The sequence below is a fragment of the Rhinatrema bivittatum genome, chromosome 7 (genome assembly GCF_901001135.1).
Source record: "Rhinatrema bivittatum chromosome 7, aRhiBiv1.1, whole genome shotgun sequence".
NCBI lineage: Eukaryota > Metazoa > Chordata > Amphibia > Gymnophiona > Rhinatrematidae > Rhinatrema > Rhinatrema bivittatum.
Genome location: NC_042621.1, coordinates 276,810,734 through 276,830,874, shown reverse-complemented (window position 1 = coordinate 276,830,874; position 20,141 = coordinate 276,810,734). Strand labels below are relative to the sequence as shown.

Here is a 20,141-nt window from a genome sequence, read left to right as displayed (position 1 = left end):
CGGAATGATCCTTCTTTCTTGGGGACGATAAAATAGATGGAATAACGCCCCATATTTTGTTGTGGCGTAGGAACCGGAGTTATTGCCTTCACTGAGTAGTCTTGTCAGAGAGGCTTCCACTGCAAGTCTCTTGGTGTGGGTGTGACAGGGTTATATAAATCTGCCCCAAGGGATGCTGCGGAACTCCAGAGAGTAACCTTCTCGAATGATGGTTAGTACCAATTGTCTGACGTGATCTCGACCCATCGTTGGTAAAAGAGGGAAAGTCGACCCCCTATTTCCTCTTCCTGTGGATGGGTCGGCCTATTCTCATGGGGAGCACAGCTGGAGCCTGCCCCGGGCCTGTTCCTCTCTTAGTCTGAAGGTTCCAAAAGGGCTTGGACCTTCCGGAGGGAAGAGGTGCCTGGAACTGCGAGTTCCTGTAGCAGGAGTGACCCCGAAGTCTCAACAGAACCAGGGTGGGCGTCTGGACTGATCCTTGGTACTACAGGAACGAAAATTATCAGGTAAGAACTAATTTTCCTTTCTCTTGGGACATTATAGCAGTTATATCTTTAATAGCCTTAACTTCTTCCAGAACAAGAATCTGTGTGCATTGCTCCGTCAAAATACTTTGATGATCGTGAGTAACGAAATCTAATTTTTGAGAAACATTTTGCAATATTAAGGACTGATCCTGGATGCTACTGACAAGTTTCTTCATTAGATCCCATATGGATTCTAATGTCACATTTGTTGTTGTTGTAATTTCTTCAATCCTTGCCAAGTTTACCTTCATTACCTCCAGTATTTGTTTGCGCTCTTCAGAATTTAATAACCTTAAATTCTCCCCATTTCCTTCTACTCCCCCTTGGGGTTATTAAATAAGGTCTCTGGTCTCTACCCCAAGGGGGAGTAGAAGGAAATGGGGAGAATTAAGGTTATTAAATTCCTCAACAGAAGTTGAGGTCTTGGTTTTCTCTCGATCCTCTAAACAGTTCCTGGCTTGCTGGAGTATTACGGTGTTGGTTGCACCGTTCCCTCTAGCAACTGGAGAGAGTTTGGGGGAGGAAGCAATTAACAACTGACGAGGCTCAGGGGGGCTAAGTGATACTTCCCCCGGCGATGGAAGTGTTCCTCCCACTGCTCCACCTTTGGGGCTTCCCACACCCTGTACTATAGGAACAGCAAATTCAGGAATTAGAAGTCGTTGTTGAATAGCTTGAGTGGGCTCAGCAGGGAACACCCACACTTTAGCTTTTCGTTTATGAGGCATTGTAATAGAGGAGATAAGAAAATTAAGTCCCGTTCCTGAATACTGACTCTCACAATGTTAATTTGTATTCCAAAAACCCTGCTGGGGACAGCGGGTGAAGAACTTAAACAAGGGGTAATAAAAGATATTAAATTGAAATTTTACCAGAATCCCAGACAATCAGGCAATGCCGCGCGCCTCCCTTGGGCGCGCGCGGCTTGGTGACGCAACGGTCTTATGCTCCTGCCGGCCCCTCCCTCTGACGTCAGGAACGTGATGTTCAGCGTTCTCACCGGGTGCAGCTGTAAAATCACCCGTACCCTTCAAGGGGAAACTTAGTCCGGTCTCAGATGGTAATGGCTAGATCTCCCACTGTCTCCGCAATAGCATATAACTTTTTTTTTTTAATTTTTTATTTATTGCATTTCTTATAATTATTACAAAATACAATTGATGCCAAGGAAGTACAACAATCAAAAAATTCAAATCTTAATACTATTTGTATCCCAGCATCATATCATTAATAAAGGATAATGAAAGAAAATTTTTAGAAAACATTGACAGTTAGTAAACACTATGGAGCATACATAAGGAACAAAGCATATTAACTAATATTCTTCCTAGTACTCCTTCATTCATTTTTTCTTGTAATCCCTTTATTTCAGCCCTTCGGGGTGTGTGTCGAGAAATGCTCGTAATTGCTCTGGAACATTAAAGATATATGAATTTTGTTGGTATTTTATAAAGCACTTGCAGGGATAGCGTAAAGAGAATTGAGCCCCTCTATCTAATACTTCTTTACGAAGTGCAATAAAGTTTTTTCGCCTAAGTTGTGTTATTCGCGTAACATCTGGGAGTATTCTCACTGGTGCTCCATAGAAATCTAATTTTTGTTGTCTAAAATGGAGTTTCAACACTTCATCTCTCTCTGCTTGGGACATAAATTGTACTAATAGAGTAGATCTACTTTCAATTTTAGATTCATAAGATTTCTCTAGAAAATCAGTCAGGTTAAAGCTTTCTATAGCCTTTACATTTTTATCCTCTTTAGCCTGTTGTAGATAATAGGCCTTAGATAGTTTAGGCAGGGAATTTTCTGAATATTTTAAGATGTTCTTTAGATAACTATTAAACAAATCCCCTGGAGTGACCAGATGAACTTGTGGAAAGTTTAATATTCTTAAATTCAGTTTTCTACTCATATTCTCTATCATTTCTATTCTCCCCTCATGTTCTTGTATAGATTTTATTACATTAACCTGTATTTTCTGTATTCCCCCAATTTTTTCATCAGCAGTGTTAACATTCTTCTCCAATATCTCTATCTTCCCTTGCACAGATGCATTTTTATTTAATACTTCTTGCACATTTAAAGTTAACTTATTAATTGATTTCTGCATTTTCATAATCATCAATCCCAATTCCTCCAAAGTTAATTTTTTGGGAATTATCTCTAATATATCTTGTCCCATGTTTCTCGAATCACCCTCTCCTGGCTTTTGAGGAGTTCCATTGCCTCCCACAATGTCCGAGCCTTCTCCAATCTCCCAGGACTTATGATCTTCAATGTCCATTGAGATTTTTGTTGGATTTCCAACATCTCTAGAGAGATCGAGTGGGCCTCCTGATGTCATTTTGGCATTCTCAGATTCCATAATGGGAGGAGCCGGTTTCTCCGGGGCACCGGGGGTAAGAGATAGTTCACTGGCCAGAGTGGCAGACTCCTGCTCCTGAGTCATGCCGCTATCGGCCCCAACCGGTGTTCTTAATGAAGGAGTTTGAAAGCAATCAGGAATAGTTGCTTGATATGATTTAACTGGCGTAGAAGTTGCAGACAGTTCTCTAATTTTAGCCTTTCTTTTCGAGTGGGGCATGGCACTCTACGCCAGATAACACTATCAAGCCTTTTACACCTCTAAAAAGCAATATAACAAATGAATGCTTTCAACTTTAACCCAAGAAGAACGTTTTCTTTAGTTATCTTGTCGCCGTTTTCTAAGGCCACTCTTTCTTCGAAGAAACTTTTTCGCCCAATGCCGGCCCAATCCGGACGAAGCCGGACAAAGCCGAGCGCGCCCCTTGACCGCGCGCGGCTTAACCGTCGCGCCGGAGTAGACAGAGTTTTATTGTCTACCGGCTCCTCCTTCTCAGACGTCACCAGCAGCGCCAAATCCGGAAACAGGTAAGAGGAACGTAGCAGGCAGGCCTCTCAGCAAGCAGACCCCGAAGAATAGTGTGGCTAGCATATAACTTTAAATATGGAGACTATGAAAGAATAAGGAAATTAGGAAAAAAAACACTAAAAGGAGTGGTTGGAAAGTTTAAAAGTTTGCAGGAGGTGTAGATATAGATTAAAAATGGATGGTCTAATGAAATCACATCACTTTATGGAGCACAGTAAGCTAACCCAGACCAAAATAATGATCCCCCATTTTTCTACTTTGTGATACAATTTCTAAAAAGACCATCATACTAGGCACTCCTGGCTGGACCAGCCTTCAAACTGCCTTTTAGATAATCACATGGTCATCACTTGATCAGATTTTTTATTTTTTAAGTTATGCAGTAAAAATAGTGCACTTCCAGCAATCTCTTCCATTAATAGTCACAACAACTCATCTCAAAAATACTCCCTGACACGGGTCCATGTTTCATGAAAGGATCTGGATCAGGGGATTTACTTATTCAGCACAAAGCTCCAGTAAACTCTGCTGGTGGCTTCCCTCTTCTGCCATAGCAAATGCTGAATTCTGCAGTCAGTGTCTCTAACCATTTTGACCCTGAAGCTATGGCAAAAGAGTGACGCCAGTGTGTCGATACATAGTTCAACCACTCCTTGAGTACTGTGTGCAGTTCTGGTCATCCTATCTCAAAAAAGATATAGTGGAACTAGAAAGGGTGCAGAGGAGGGCAACAAAAAATGATAAAGGGGATGGAATGGTTCCCCTATAATGAGAAGCTACATAGGTTAGGACTCTTCAGCTTAGAAGAGAAAGAGGTGAGTAGGGATGTGATAGAACAGGTAGATGACATCGAGGAAGAGCACTCGATGTCATCTACTTGGATTTCAGCAAAGCTTTTGACACTGTCCCGCACAGGAGACTGGTGAATAAAATGAGAAGCTTAGGAGTGAGTGCAGAGGTGGTGGCCTGGATTGCAAACTGGTTGACGGACAGAAGACAATGTGTGATGGTAAATGGAACTTTCTCTGAAGAGAGAGCGGTTTTAAGCGGTGTACCGCAGGGATCGGTGTTGGGACCGGTCCTTTTCAATATCTTTGTGAGCGACATTGCGGAAGGGATAGAAGGTAAGGTATGTCTTTTTGCGGATGACACTAAGATCTGCAACAGAGTGGACACGCCGGAAGGAGTGGAGAGAATGAGACGGGATTTAAGGAAGATGGAAGAGTGGTCAAAGACATGGCAGCTGACATTCAATGCCAAGAAGTGCAAAGTCATGCATATGGGGAGTGGAAATCCGAATGAACTGTATTCGATGGGGGGAGAAAGGCTGATGTGCACGGAGCAGGAGAGAGACCTTGGGGTGATGGTGTCTAATGATCTGAAGTCGGCGAAACAATGTGACAAGGCTATAGCTAAAGCCAGAAGAATGCTGGGCTGCATAGAGAGAGGAATATCGAATAAGAAAAGGGAAGTGATTATCCCCTTGTACAGGTCCTTGGTGAGACCTCACCTGGAGTATTGTGTTCAGTTCTGGAGACCGTATCTCCGAAGAGACAGAGACAAGATGGAGGCGGTCCAGAGAAGGGCGACCAAAAAGGTGGAAGGTCTTCATCAAATGATTTATGAGGAGAGATTGAAGAATCTAAATATGTACACCCTGGAGGAAAGGAGGAGCAGAGGTGATATGATACAGACTTTCAGATACTTGAAAGGTTTTAATGATCCAAAGACAACGACAAACCTTTTCCATAGGAAAAAAAATCAGCAGAACCAGGGGTCACGATTTGAAGCTCCAGGGAGGAAGATTCAGAACCAATGTCAGGAAGTATTTCTTCACGGAGAGGGTGGTGGATGCCTGGAATGCCCTTCCGAAGGAAGTGGTGAAGACCAGAACTGTGAAGGACTTCAAAGGGGCGTGGGATAAACACTGTGGATCCATAAAATCAAGAGGCCGTCAATAACGAGTGGGTGGCTCGCCAGAATGACGGCTACTGCCTGGAGACAATACCCTTATTCAATAAACATACACATGGTTACTGTGACTCCAACATCGCTCTAAGCTACAACAGCAAGAGGAAATGTGGAAAAAAGGATTCGCACTCACAAAGTGGGGAGTAGCTGGCTTGTTATGGCGGTTACTACCCCAAACCAAATAAGCCTGATACTTCACTTTCAATGCATATCCAGCATAGCTCTCTGCTTCAACGGCAGGGGAGAAGAAAAACTGATACTTCACGCATATCCAGCATAGCTCTCTGCTTCAACGGCAGGGGAGAAGAAAAACAACCAATAAGGGCTGAATAACACAGTCTGGGTAAAACAAATAAGCATGGGTGTAGCTTGCTTATTGCGGCGGTTACTTCCCCTACTACCCATAACTAATCAAGCTTGATATTTCACTTGGTTGCAGCTCCATCACTGCTCTCTACATTAATGGTGGGGGTGGAAGGGAAATAGAACCAAAGAGCTAAGAGAAACAGATAAGTATGAGAAAAAAAAAATGTGAAGCTTGCTGGGCAGACTGGATGGGCCGTTTGGTCTTCTTCTGCCGTCATTTCTATGTTTCTATATGTTTCTATAGGTACATAAAAGGGTAATTATCTACCCTTTCAAATAATACTAAACCAAGGGGACACTCCATGAAGCCAACAATCAACAGATTTAAAACAAATCATCAAAATTACTTTTTCACTCCGTGCACAAACAAGCTGTGGAATCTGTTGCCAAAAAAGACGCAGTCAAGATGACTAGCACAGCTGGGTTTAAAAGAGGTTTGGACACATTCCTGGAGGAAAGGGCCATAACATTATTAGCCAGGTAGACTAAAGAAAGCTATTGCTATCCTTGGGAATGAACAAGAAACAGATCTACTTTTTCGGATCTGCCGATTACTTACAATCTGGACTGACTGTTGGCAACAGGATGCTGGGCTCAATGGATTTTGGTCTGCCCAAGCACTGCATTTCTTATGTTGTTATAAATTATCTTGAACGGTATTTTGCACACAGATGACACCATATACATAAAAGTGCCATAACCATGCAGCGATACAAACCACATCGAGTTAGTCGTCACTTGCTAGAGGAATGGGAAAAGGAAAGCACCTCGCATGCTGCAGGCGATACCTGTTTTGTGGAGGTGCATGAGGATCTTGTTTCTTGCTTTTCGATCCCATACTATCTTTTTTAGGCTTTTTCTTCTTTGGTTTCCCTTCTTCATTTTCCCCTTCTTCATCTTCATCATCTGGAGGCAACTCTATTTCTGGCTCTTTTAATAAGCCAAAGAAAACCTAGAGCAATTTGGGAAGGAAAAAGATGTAAAATAGTTTAAAAGGCCTGCTTACTGCTGTACTACTATTGTTGGACAATAATCATTGTTCTAGAGGTAGGTGTGATGCAATGTTTTAAAGCTTCAGGCTAAAACTGACTTTGATACAGACTCGGCTCCCTTTCTAAAAGGCAAGTTGTTTCATCAGCACCATGTGAAATGATTCCTCCAGACAATAGGGAATGTGGTTACCTTGGCTTTATTAGCCTCTCGTTTTGCCTCTCCTGCCAAGCTTCCCACCATGGCATCTATTTGTTGCTTGCTGCGAGGCATCCCATCAAAGATGTCAATATAGAGGTGCTCCTGCACGATGCTCCAGATCTGATTGTTCTGCCGTTCCTGGAGGTGCCTCTTCAGGAGCTGGTAAGAGTCACGGGAAATCCGCAGTACAAATTTGCTTGTTCGGAAATCCAGCATTGTTTCATTACCTTTCATGTGCTCCTGTTTTGTCAGGCTAGCCAGCACCCTCAGGTCATCGTGATAATAGCATTCTTGATCACCGTGAAACCTAGATATCCATAAATTAAAATATTATAGTATCCATAGACACAGATTCTCTTACACTGTCATGAAAAATGAGTCATGCACATACAGGCATGCAGGTCTTGTGGATTCTTCAACCCATTTAGAAGTAGGTACTGTCCGTTTGCCCTATATTAATCCTTACACCTCCCTTTTTCTTGCTACACCTGCAGTTTGGTTACATCAACCCAGGAAGCCACTGTAAATGAAGGCATCAAAAATACCACAACCAAGAGCAAGAAACATATGAGGTTCATGTTTTTGCAAAAAAATAAAAGTTCTATCAGAACCATCATCATGCCCTTCCCTCAACCTAAGTCCTCTATGAATTGAATCGGGTGGTATCTACATTTTTGGAAAACCTTCCTAGGGCAGAATGCTAATTACTGCCCAGCACTCGGATGTCACTATCCTCACAACAGATCCACTTTCTCAAGTTTTCTATGATTACTGCTGCCCTGGTTACTAACACGTCTTTGCAGGTGGCTGGCCTGCACCATGTCCTGGTCTTCCTGCCCACTTGTAACCTGCCATAATCCACTTCACTGACATTTATGAGGGCAAAATATGAAGCTGCAATGCTATAGAAGCTATAGTGTTTCAGCTATAATTTTCTGGCTAAAGGACATAGACCTATGTCCGTTGGAGTCTGATAAAAGTATGCTGTTAAGCCAGCTGGTGGAATTGTTGAGTAATGAGTAGGACTCTTGGGAAGTGTGATTACTGTCAGCTCATCAGCCTGGTTCAATATGTGACTAGTTTCTAATATGTCAAAACATCATATGTAAAACTACATTGTTAAAACCTGCATATAAAACAATACTGAGCTTTTCCTATGATATAAGGTTCTCACCCACAGCAAGTTTAAATATGCCATAAACACAAAGTTCTGGTAGCCATAAAATTCACTGGAGACTAAGACATAATGCAAAAATGTGATGTGTGACTTGTACAAGACTGCAGGCGTTCAGCTGTCATGCCCCAAAACTGAAGAATAAGTTAGCGCATCCCCTTCACTTGAAGCTTACCTTCAGGACACTAGTCAAGGCATGGCTATTCACGCAGACCTTCTTATAGACACCAAGACAAAGACTATCATCCCTACAAGGACTACAGGAACTCTGTTCATGAGACCACCCCATCAAGCCCCAAGGGCTTTCCTATTCCAGCATCTGTATTTAACATCTCTTCAACGCCATCCTGGATCCTGCAGTTTGTCACAACTATGCCAACTCTCTTCTATACTTAAATTTTAATGCATCTAGCAGACAACAGAGGAAGACCAGCACTGTTACCCATCAAGCAATCATAATATTCTATCTCAGCTCTTTTTTTCAGACTCTGCCCCCAGGGATCCTTAATTCTATGGCTGTAAACTATGATTCAATTGCAACTGTAAATTAACTGATTGTAATCTGTCTTGCGAACATTGTTTTGGTAAAAGGCAGAATATAGAGTGTCTATCAATAAATATATATGTGTGTGTGTGTGTGTGTGTGTGTGTGTATATGGGTATATATGTATGAACTTATCCAAACCTTTTTTTAAACCCAGCTACACTAACTGCACTAACCACATCCTCTGGCAACAAATGCCAGACTCAATTATGCGTTGAACGAAAAAGAATTTTCTCTGATTTGTTTCAAATAACCTACTTGCTAACTTCAGAGAGTGCCCCCAAGACCTTTTGCTATCCGAAAGAGTAAACAACCAATTCACATTTACTTGTTCTAGACCTCTCATGATTTTAAAGACTTCTATCATATCCCCCCCATCAGCCATCTCTTCTCCAAGCCGAACAGCCCTAAACTTTTTAGCCTTTCCTCATAGAGGGAGCTGTTCCATCTCCTTTATCATTTTGATTGCCCTTCTCTGTACCTTCTCCATCGCAACTATTTCTTTTTTGAGATGCGGTGACCAGAATTGTACATAGTATTCAAGGTGTGGTCTCACCATGGAGCGATATAGAGGCATTATGACATTTTCCGTTTTATTAACCATTCCCTTCCTAATAATTCCTAACATTCTCTTTGCTTTTTTGACTGTTGCAGCACACTGAGCTGACGATTTCAATGTATTATCCACTATAATGCCTAGATCTTTTTCCTGGGTGGTAGCTCCTAATATGGAACCTAACATCATGTAACTGCAGCATGGATTATTTTTCCCTATATGCAACACCTTGCACTTGTCCACATTAAATTTCATCTGCCATTTGGATGCCCAATCTTCTAGCCTCACAAGGTCCTCCTGTAATTTATCACAATCCGCTTGTGATTTAACTACTCTGAATATTTTTGTATCATCTGCTGATTTGATTTCCTCACTCGTCATATTCCTTTCCAGATCATTTATAAATATATTGAAATGCACAGGTCCAAGTACAGATCCCTGAGGCACTCCACTGTTTACCCTTTTCCCTGAGAAAATTGACCAGTTATTCCTACTGTTTCCTGTCTTTTAACCAATTTGTAATCCACGAAAGGACATTGCCTCCTATCCCATTACATTTTAGTTTTCTTAGAAGCCTCTCATGAGGGACTTTGTCAAACGCCTTCTGAAAATCCAAATACACTACTTCTACTGGCTCACTTCTACATGGCGACTTGCAGCGTCGAGCCGGTCTGGGAACGCCGGAGGAGGACGGCCTGAAGACGCTGCAGCAGCTAGCCTTCCATCAACCCCAAAGGGAGTCGCCAATGAGATAAGGTGGGCGGAGCAGAGACGGACAGCGACAGACACAACAGCTGTTGAGTGTTGCGGGTTACCATCTCGGAAGGCACAGCGTCCCCGAAAGGAATGAGACCAGGACTGAGACCTGGAGGTGGTTCCCCTAGGAAAGGAACCCCGCACCCTGTTATACCTCCGCTGGCCTCTGAAGCGGGAACGCGTAGGGAAGAAGGACCGAGACTATTTAGGGCGGTCTTCCAGCAGCTTATGGACCTTATTCTCACCCAAGGATTTAATAAGCTGCTCTAAGTCCTCTCCAAAAAGCAACCTACCCTTGAAAGGAAGTGTGCCCAATTGAGCCTTGGAAGAAGAGTCCGCCAACCAGTTATGCAGCCAGAGGAGCCGTCTGGCTAACACTGCTGAAACCATCGCCTTGGCCTGTACATGGAGTAAGTCGTAGAGAGCGTCCGCTCCATATGCCACCGTGCTCTCCAGTCTTTCAGCTTGCTCCGCTTCTGGGTGCTGAGCAATTGTTGGACCCACCTAAGACTTGCCTGCTGCATGAGACTGCTGCAGATAGTAGCCTGGACCCCTAAGGCCAAGACTTCAAAGATCTGCTTGAGATAAAATTCAAGTTTGCGGTCTTGGACATCTTTCAAAGCTGTGGCGCCCACTACCGGAACAGTGGTGTGCTTAGTGACAGCAGATACGGAAGAATCCACCTTGGGAATTCTAAGCATGTCTAGGCAATCCTTGGGAAGAGGATAGAGCTTGTCCAAAGCTCTACCCACTCGCAGCCCCATCTCAGGGGGCTTCCCATTCCCTAAGCGTAACTGGTTGGCGGACTCTTCTTCAAGGCTCAATTGGGCACACTTCCTTTCAAGGGTAAGTTGCTTTTTGGAGAGGACTTAGAGCAGCTTATTAAATCCTTGGGTGAGAATAAGGTCCATAAGCTGCTGGAAGACCGCCCTAAATAGTCTCGGTCCTTCTTCCCTACGCGTTCCCACTTCAGAGGCCAGCGGAGGTATAACAGGGCGCGGGGTTCCTTTCCTAGGGGAACCACCTCCAGGTCTCAGTCCTGGTCTCATTCCTTTCGGGGACGCTGTGCCTTCAGAGATGGTAACCCGCAAAACTCAACAGCTGTTGTGTCCGTCGCTGTCCGTCTCTGCTCCGCCCACCTTACCTCGTTGGCGACTCCCTTTGGGGTTGATGGAAGGCTAGCTGCTGCAGCGTCTTCAGGCTGTCCTCCTCCGGCGTTCCCAGACCGGCTCGACGCTGCAAGTCGCCATGTTGATCAGATGCCAAGGGCGCGCGCGGCCCGACTGATGTACCAGCGTTGGCGCAAACCTCAGAGGCGTCCCCTTGAGATGATGTCACCAGCTCCAGATATTTAAGGTCTCAGTTTTCGCTAACAAGACGAGTTAGCAAGGGATTGGTTACCTAGCTTCCTCCTGGTCGCTGCGGATGGGATTCACTCTCCACAACCCTAGCTACTCTGCCTCCTCTGACTTCACTAGAGGTACCCGCTCTTCGGGGGACCTCGCTCTCTCTTTCTTTTCAGGTCACAGTCCGGAACCGGTACTCGCTCCTCGAGGGCCCACGTCCCGGACTTGCTCCTGAATACCACTTCTGCTAAGAAGTCATCGCTGCTTACAACATTGTGAGTTTCCATCTCTCTCTCAGAGCTTTCCCTAGGTCCAGGTACTCGCTCCTCGAGGGCCTAATACATATCATCTCCTGGGCTGCTTTAAGAGACTATTGTGTGAGTGTTACCATCAAGGACTTGTTCTTGAACGCCGCATGCATTGCCTACTCACTTTCTTAGTTTCTCTACAGCTCAGCCACCTTGGGATCGCTGTTCCAGAACCTGAGGGACTACAGCCCAGCCGGGCACTTCCTGCTCACTACTGCCACCTCTGGTGGTTTACTATATTGTCTAATAAAAGAACTAGTATGTGTCTGTCTCCTACACTAGGCCTGACCAGTGGTCCCTCTCGGGATTTCCCCCGAGGGCGTGGTCACCTGCCACTGGTCCAAGGATCCACCCACAACTATTCTAAATAACTACAGATTGCTAAATACAAGCTTTAACAACAGAGCTTTCTGACAACCGCAAAGCCCGATTCCCAATGAGATCCGGCTGGCCCATTCCTCCGTTCCAAACTTAGGTGGACATCTCTCCCTGTTTCTAGAGGAATGAGTCAAAATCACGTCGGACCAGTGGGTCCTCAAGGTGATAGAAAAATATTACGCATTAGAGTTTGCTCGGGATCTGCCAGATCTGTACATAGTCTCTTCTTGCGGACACCGGAAGCGGGCTGCCATCTGCCAGACTCTTGCCAGACTCCAGGGACTGGGAGCCATAGTCCCAGTCCCAGTGGAGGAACACGGCGCAGACCAGTATTCCATCTACTTCGTCGTGCCAATCTTGGACCTCAAGAGAGTCAACCAGGCACTCGGTACCTCATTTCCAAATGGAAACCCTGAGGGCAGTGATAGCAGCAGTTCGCACAGGCGAATATCTGGCCTCCCTCGATTTGTCGGAGGCTTATCTACACATACCTATCAGACGCGAACATCAAAGGTATCTCCGCTTCAACATTCTGGGCCAACACTTCCAGTTCCAGGCTCTTCCATTCGGCCTCGCCACCGCGCCGCACACCTTTACAAAAGGTCATGGTGGTGGTGGCGGCTGCTCTCCATCGGGAAGGAGTCCTGGTCCATCCTTACCTGGACGATTGGCTCGTATGTGCCAAGTCGGAGGCTCTTTGCAAGATAGCGGTTGACTGGGTCCTCGCTCTCCTCCCCTCTCTCGGGTGGATAGTCAATTTTCCCAAAAGCAATCTTCAGCCCTCCCAGGTCCTGGAGTTTCTGGGGGCACGCTTCGATACTAAAGTCGGCAAGGTGTTTCTGCCGGACGCTCGGGCATTCAAACTGATGGACCAAGTGTGCAACCTTCTCTCGCTACCGCTTCCCACGGCGTGGGACTACCTGCAGGTCTTGGGGACCATGGCTTCAACTATCGGCCTAGTCCCTTGGGCTTTTGCACATACGCGACCGTTACAGAAAGCTTTACTGTCCCGCTGGAAGCCAGAATCGGAGCAGTTTCAGATGCCTCTTCCACTCTCCGACTCTACCATCGCCGACATAAAATGGTAGCTATCTCGAGCGCACCTCTTGAAGGGAATGTCCTTGTAGACTCCGCCGTGGATCTTAGTCATGACGGATGCCAGCCTCTCCGGCTAGGGCGCAGTCTGTCAGTCCCAGGCTAGGCAGGGCTGCTGGTCCCCAGTCCAATCCCACTGGCACATCAATCAGCTGGAGGCCCACGCGGTTTGCATGGCACTCAAGGTTTTTCTTCCAATGATCCGCCGCAAAGCGGTGCGAGTGCTCTCGGACAATTCCACCACAGTGGTCTACATCAATCATCAGGGGGGCACCAGGAGTCGTCTGGTGGCCCTAGAAGCCAGCAAGCTCTTTGTCTGGATCTGGATCGCTTAGCAGGTACCCATGTAGCGGGCAAAGAAAACATGCAAGCCGATTTCCTGAGCCGTCAGCATCTCGATCCCGGCGAGTGGGAACTGTCAGACGGAGCAATGATCTGATTGTCCGCAGGTGGGGTCCTCCTCACCTGGACCTGATGGCTACCTTGAACAATGCCAAAGCGCCCAGATTCTTCAGCCGCTGGAGGGAGCACTCTTTGGAAGGAGCGGATGCCCTGGTCCTTCCCTGGCCTCACAATGTTCTCCTGTACGTGTTTCCTCCTTGGCCCCTAGTGGGAAAGGTTCTCAAAAGGATAGAACTTCACAAGGGTCCGGTCATTCTCGTAGCGCCCAAGTGGCCCCGCAGACTGTGGTTCGCGGACCTAGTAAACCTGGCGACGGACGATCCTCTTCGTCTCGGCCATCTTTCGAACCTCTCCGCCGGTCTACTCTTAAGGATCTGACACTCAAGACCATCTTCCAAGTTTTTATCTGCTCCGCCAGGAGGGTGTCGGAGATTCAAGCGTTGTCCTGTAGGGAGCCTTTCCTTCGGTTTTCTGATTCTGGGGTTTCCCTTAAGACGGTACCTTCTTTCTTGCCAAAGGTTATTTCCTCCTTTCATGTCAATCAGTCAGTGGAGCTTCCTGCGTTTTCTCCTGAAGATATAGCAAGCACGGCTGGGGGTGATCTTCGCCACCTTGATGTTAAACACGTCTTACTGCGCTATCTTCAGGTTACAAATGACTTCTGGGTCTCGGACCATCTTTTTGTCTTGTGGAGTGGCCCCAATAGGGGCAACAAGGCTTCTAAGGCTACGATTGCTCAGTGGTTGAAGGAAGCAATTTCTTCGGCCTATATCTGTCAAGGCCGAGTGGTTCTGGAAGGCCTAAAGGCTCATTCCTTGCGTTCTCAGGTTACTTCTTGGGCGGAGAGTTAATTGGTGTCTCTGCAGGAGATAAGTAGGGCATCTACGTGGAAATCCCTGCATATGTTTGCTCGGCATTACCGCCTTGATGTTCAGGCGCCAGTATTTGATTCCTTCGGTCGGCAGGTGCTTCGAGTAGGACTGTCTCGGTCCCACCCTCTGTAGGGAAGCTTTGGTACATCCCATGGTCTGGACTGATCCGGGTACATACAGGGAAAGGAAAATTGGTTCTTACCTATTTCGTTCCTGTAGTATCACGGATCAGTCCAGACACCCTTCCCTGTTATTTCCTGCCATCCACTCGAAGCTCTTTTCTCCTTTGCAGGATGTTGGATTCCTTCATCTGTGATTGTCTTTGGAGGCACCGGAAGCATCTTGTTGATGACAATGGATATTTATACAAGAGCGTTCATATACAGAATACATTCAATGTTTTTCAATTGTTCAGTTTTTTCATTGTTATGGTTACTTGGTCTTCCACTGGTTATCTTTATAGTTATCTGCTTTGACAATGGTTATACTGAAGGGCTGCAGGGTAGGCTCTGTCCTGATATAGAATACCCTTTCAGTTTTGGTCTGTCTCCATCTGCTGGACAGGAGGCTCAACCCATGGTCTGGACTGATCCGTGGTACTACAGGAACGAAAATTAGCAGGTAAGAACAGATTTTCCTGTAGTAGCCACCATTCCAGCAAGCCACCCCCATGCCTCTTCTCTTCATTCCCATCCTCTAGTCTTTATGGATCCACACTGTTTTCCCATGACCCTTTGAAATCCTTCACAGTAAGTCTTCACCACTTCCTCCGGAAAGGCATTCCAGGCATCCACCACCCTCTCCATGAAGAAATACTTCCTGACACAGGTTCTGAGTCTTCCTCCCTAGAGTTTCAAATCGTGACCCCTAGTTCTTCTTTTCAAATTTTCTCTTAGTCTGTCTTATCAATGTCTTACATTTAACTTGCCAATGCTTATGCTTTTTTCCTATTTTCTTCAGATAGATCCTTCTTCCAATTTCTGAAGGATGTTTTTTGGCAAAAATAGCCTCTTTCACCTCACCTTTTAACTATGCCGGTAATCATTTTGCCTTCCTACCACCTTTCTTAGTACATGGAATACATCTATATATCTATATCTTCCTCTCTATATCTAACATCAAGCTAGCATTACTTTAAAAAAAAAACCCAAAAAATCCTAAAAAACTTTGTACTATCAAATGTCATTTCAAAGAAACTCTTAAAAACCTTTATCTGCTGTATCATACATTGCACAGTGTGTAAGATACAAACTATCATGACTTAAAAGTCTAAATTATTTATAAATACCACAGTGTTTAAGTAAAATATGCCAAGACATTTTAATGTGCATGCACACAAATACATGCTACCCACTAAACAAAACTGTTTTCACATATATAAACATAGTACATAACAAATGTTTGAAACAAAAGATTTAATACTAATGTACTTACTTTTCAAAGAATGCCTTGGCTTCATTCTCATGTCGATTATAGACCAACTCCAGATACATGTGTACAAAGAGAGGATAGAAGAGCTGAGAGAGTTCTGCACGATGGCAATCCAGCACAGATTCAATGAAGCGCTTCAGTCCACTGTAGTAGTCCTGATATTTAGCAGGGTCTCCCTGCTGAGTGTAGGCAGATAACACTGCACTCACATCTGGCTGGTCCTCGGCAATGACACTAGACACAACTGGAAAAATAAAAGTTCTGTGTTACACACAATGCAAATAGAGGAAAAAAAGAAGCAGCTTTAGGGATCAATTTTGACAAGGTTCAAAAATACCGAGATATTTGGGCCCTGGCGCATTCATTACCTGGTAATCACATACAGATTAGAAAGCTGATGATAATTTAATATCAGCACTAAAGCAAGAGAAAGAAGGAAAGCCTGAAGTGGTATAGAGAAACAGAGGTGACAAGGAGCAATGTGTAGAGACAAAGAAAAGTCAGAAATGTTAAACAAATACTTCAGTTAGTGTTCACTAAAGCCGACCCTGGAGAAGGTAAGTTGCTGGTTGACAAGACCATAGAAGGGAATGGGGTAGACTACTCCTTTTACAGAAGAGAATGTATGGGAAAAGCTAGGAAAACAAAGTGGACAAGACCATGAGGCCAGAGGAGGTACATCCCAGGTTACTAAGAGAACTCAAAGATGTCCTGGTGGGTCCACTTGGTGCCTCAAGATTGGAGAAGAATGGTGGTGGTCCCGCTTCACAAGAGTTGTAACAGAGAGGAGGCTGGAATCTACAGACCGGTTAGCCTCACCTCAGTGGTGGGAAAATTAATGGAGACTCTGCTAAAAGAAAGGATAGTAAACTATCTACAATCCAGTACATTTCTAGAACTGAGACAGTATGAATTTACCAGGGGAAGGTCCTGTCGGACAAATCTGATTGATTTTTTTGTTTGGGTGACTAGAGAATTGAATCGAGGAAGCACGCTCAATGTGATATACATGGATTTCAGCAAAGCTTTTGATACAGATCTGCATAGGAAACCTGTGAATAAAATGAGAAGCTTGCGAATGAACAGCAAGGAGGTGGCATGGATTTCAAACTGGCTGACCGATAGAAGACAGCATGTGATTGTAAATGGAACCTACTCTGGAGAGAGAACAGTGTTAAGCGGAGTGCCACAAGGATCAGTTTTGGGACCGGTTCTGTTCAACATCTTAGCGAGCAACATTGCGGAAAAGACAGATAGTAAAGTTTGTCTATTGGCAGATGATACTAAGATCTGCAACAGAGTGGACACACCTGAAGGAATAGAGAGATTGAAAAATGATTTTGAAAAGTTTGAAGAGTGGTCAGAGATTTGGCAGCTGGGATTCAATGCCAAGAAATGCAAGGTTATGCACCTGGGGTGCAATAGTCCAAGAGAGCTGTATGTGATGGGGGTGAAAGACTGATATGCATGGACTAAGAGAGGGTGATAGTGTCTGGAAATCTGAAGATGGCGACGCAATGTGATAGCTAAAGCCAGAAGAATGCTGGGCTGCATAGACAGAGGAATATCCAGTAAGAAATAATGCCCTTGTACAGGTCCTTGGTGAGGCCTCACCTCGAGTACTGTGTTAAGTTCTGGAGCCTGTATCTCAAAAAGGATAGAGACAGATGGAGATGGTCCAGGGAAGGGCGACCAAAATGGTGTGGGGTCAATATCAGAAGACTTATGAGGAGAGGCTGAAGGATTTGAATATGTATACCTGGAAGAGAAGAGGTGCAGGAGAGATACGAAACAGACCTTCAGATACCTGAAAGGTTTTAATGATGCACAAACATCAAACCTTTTCCACTGGAAAGAAATCAGAACAACTAAAGGTCACAAAATGAAACTCAAGGGAGGATGACTGAAAACCAACATCAGGAAATATTTCTTCATGGAGAGGGTGGTGGAGGCCTGGAATGCCCTTCCAGAGGAGATGGTGAAAACAAAAACAGTGAAAGAATTCAAAGGGGCATGGGATAAACACTATGGATCTCTAAATGCCAGAGGATGGAAATGAAGAAAAGGGTGTATGGGAGTAACTAGCTGGTGCAGTGGTTACTACCTTTAATCAATAAGTTTTTTTTTATGCAATTCCAACATTGCACTCTGCTTCAACGGCAGGGGAAAAAGGGGAATTGGATTTAGATATAAACCAACGAGGGCCCCGACTTTTATGGTCTGGGAAACTAATAAGCATGGGGGTAACCTGCTTAACAGAAAGCAAGGGATTTCTACACTTAACCAATAAGCCTTGATGCTTTTGATGTAAGATCGCTCTCTGCTTTGACAGAGAGGGGTGAGGGTGGTGGGAAAAAGGAATTTTGATTCAGAGACAACCAACATGAGCCATGACTTTTTTTTTTTTTTTTTTTTACAGTCTGGGGTACTGATGTGCAGACATTTGTGGAAAAATACAGGTCTGCTTCTACGGCAAAGTCCATAAGCAAAGCATGTCAAGCAGCATTGACTGATCCATAGGGGTAACCTGCATGATGCAGCAGATACTACCATGGGAAGCTTGCTGGGCAGACTGGATGGACTATTTGGTCCTTTTCTGCAGTCATTTTTATGCCTAGCAAGAGACTTCTCTTTCAGCTAGCTATCTGAAGACCTTGCATTGCCTACGTAAATGTAATGCTCAGGAAAGAACTACTGAAATAGTCAAATCATGTAGCTTCCTAGTGGGAGGCTGATAACATAACATTGAGCTGCATGGGACACACTAGTGCTGCATGATTTGAAATGTGAATTGGGCACCAGACCTTGGGGGAGGGATGTAGAAGTGCCTATCTGGCCTCCCAGTTTGCTGGTTTCCTGTGATTCTACAGACAACAGTGGCAAGGATCAGATTTTATGGCCCTGGAATTTATTTATTTAAAAGCATTTATATAACCTCAACGGGTTACAACACAACATACATAAAATGAGTAACATAAAAGGATGACATCACTATAATTAAAACACAGACATTAAGGCATCACCAAAAAGAACTAGTTACCCCTTGAGATCCTGCTGCCCTTCCTCTCTCTGTTTGGATGCTAGCCCTGCATCATCATCACTATTAAATACGGCTGAAAACAGGTAGCCTTTGAGGATTTTTCTAAAACGCAGGTAATCATGTTCCTTTTTTTTTAATTCAGGAAGCTCATTCAAGAGCATAGGACCAGTAACCTGAAACAACTGGTCCTGAGATTCCTTCAATCTTCTTGTTTTTTGAGATGACACCCTGAGGAGCTGTTTAGATGCGGATCGTAATCTGCAAACTGATTGGTAAATAATTCAGTGCAGGGAAACTTTGAATTAAAAGCTCATTAATGGACTTAAAAATAAGTGTGATCATTTTAAAATTACAGACATCAGACTGGAAACCAATGGAAAGTCATAAGCACAGGAGAAATATGAGAACGTAAAGGAAGACCATAATCATCTGATCTGCAGAATTTTGTAATAATTGTAACACCTTCAGTGATTACTTAAGTAAGCCCAAATATAGAGAATTACAGTAGCCGAAAGATATTGAAATGAGATCTGGAAATCGAGTACATTTAAGAATGGTTTGTCAGAACGAAGAAGCTGAAGCTTGAATTGTAAGAAACTAGGAGTTCTGCCTGTAAGTGATCAGCTTTTGCACAGCTGACAGCTGGGAAACACCCTTTGCTATAGCCCTGTAGTTGGGGACTACCTGAGGGGCCAATTGGTCCTTACCTGTAGACATCTACTATGTTAAAAATGACCCTGCTGCATGTTTTTGAGTAGAAAGAAAGGCCCAAATTTAGTACCAGGAGGTAGAAGAAGCAATTATAAAGCCAAGTGGAAGGTGTGGATAGATGGACAGATGGTCTTTATCTGCTCTCATGTTCTATGGAAAGGAGGATAACACGGCCCGAGGCATCATCACTCTTCTACTGTCTTCTGGTAATGAGAGGAGAGTAACAGTGTGGTGGACCTGGTGCGAGTAACAAAATGGATTTGGGGTGAGGAACGGGGTGTGAATGTTACTGTGCGGGAGCCAAAAAGTAAGTGTGCAAGGGAATCCCTGGAGGGAGGGGCATGCACACACATGAGGACCTGTTGTGGGAGGAGAGCACACAAGATCCAAAATAAGAGCAAAATAGATTATCCAGATCTACAGAAAGGTTCAGAAATCTATTGTTTTATAATTAAAATTGCATTTATATTTAATATACAAACAATACAAATTTATATGAATGTCCAGCAGATATTAAAAAATGTTGCTTAAGAACTGACCACTGAGCTGCAATAGGAAACTGGAGGTTGTACTACCGTAACAG

General features: G+C 44.4%; 1 protein-coding gene across 1 annotated transcript in view; it reads right to left on the bottom strand.

Annotated features, from left to right (window-relative positions):
• TAF5 (TATA-box binding protein associated factor 5) overlaps positions 1-20,141 on the bottom strand; it is a 43,553-nt gene that overhangs the window by 21,985 nt on the left and 1,427 nt on the right. The window contains exons 2-4 of the mRNA XM_029610293.1: positions 15,811-16,051; positions 6,937-7,252; positions 6,543-6,706 (exon numbers count right to left, since the gene is read on the bottom strand). Coding sequence (XP_029466153.1) covers positions 6,543-6,706; positions 6,937-7,252; positions 15,811-16,051 — 721 coding nt within the window. The remainder of the gene's footprint in view (positions 1-6,542; positions 6,707-6,936; positions 7,253-15,810; positions 16,052-20,141) is intronic.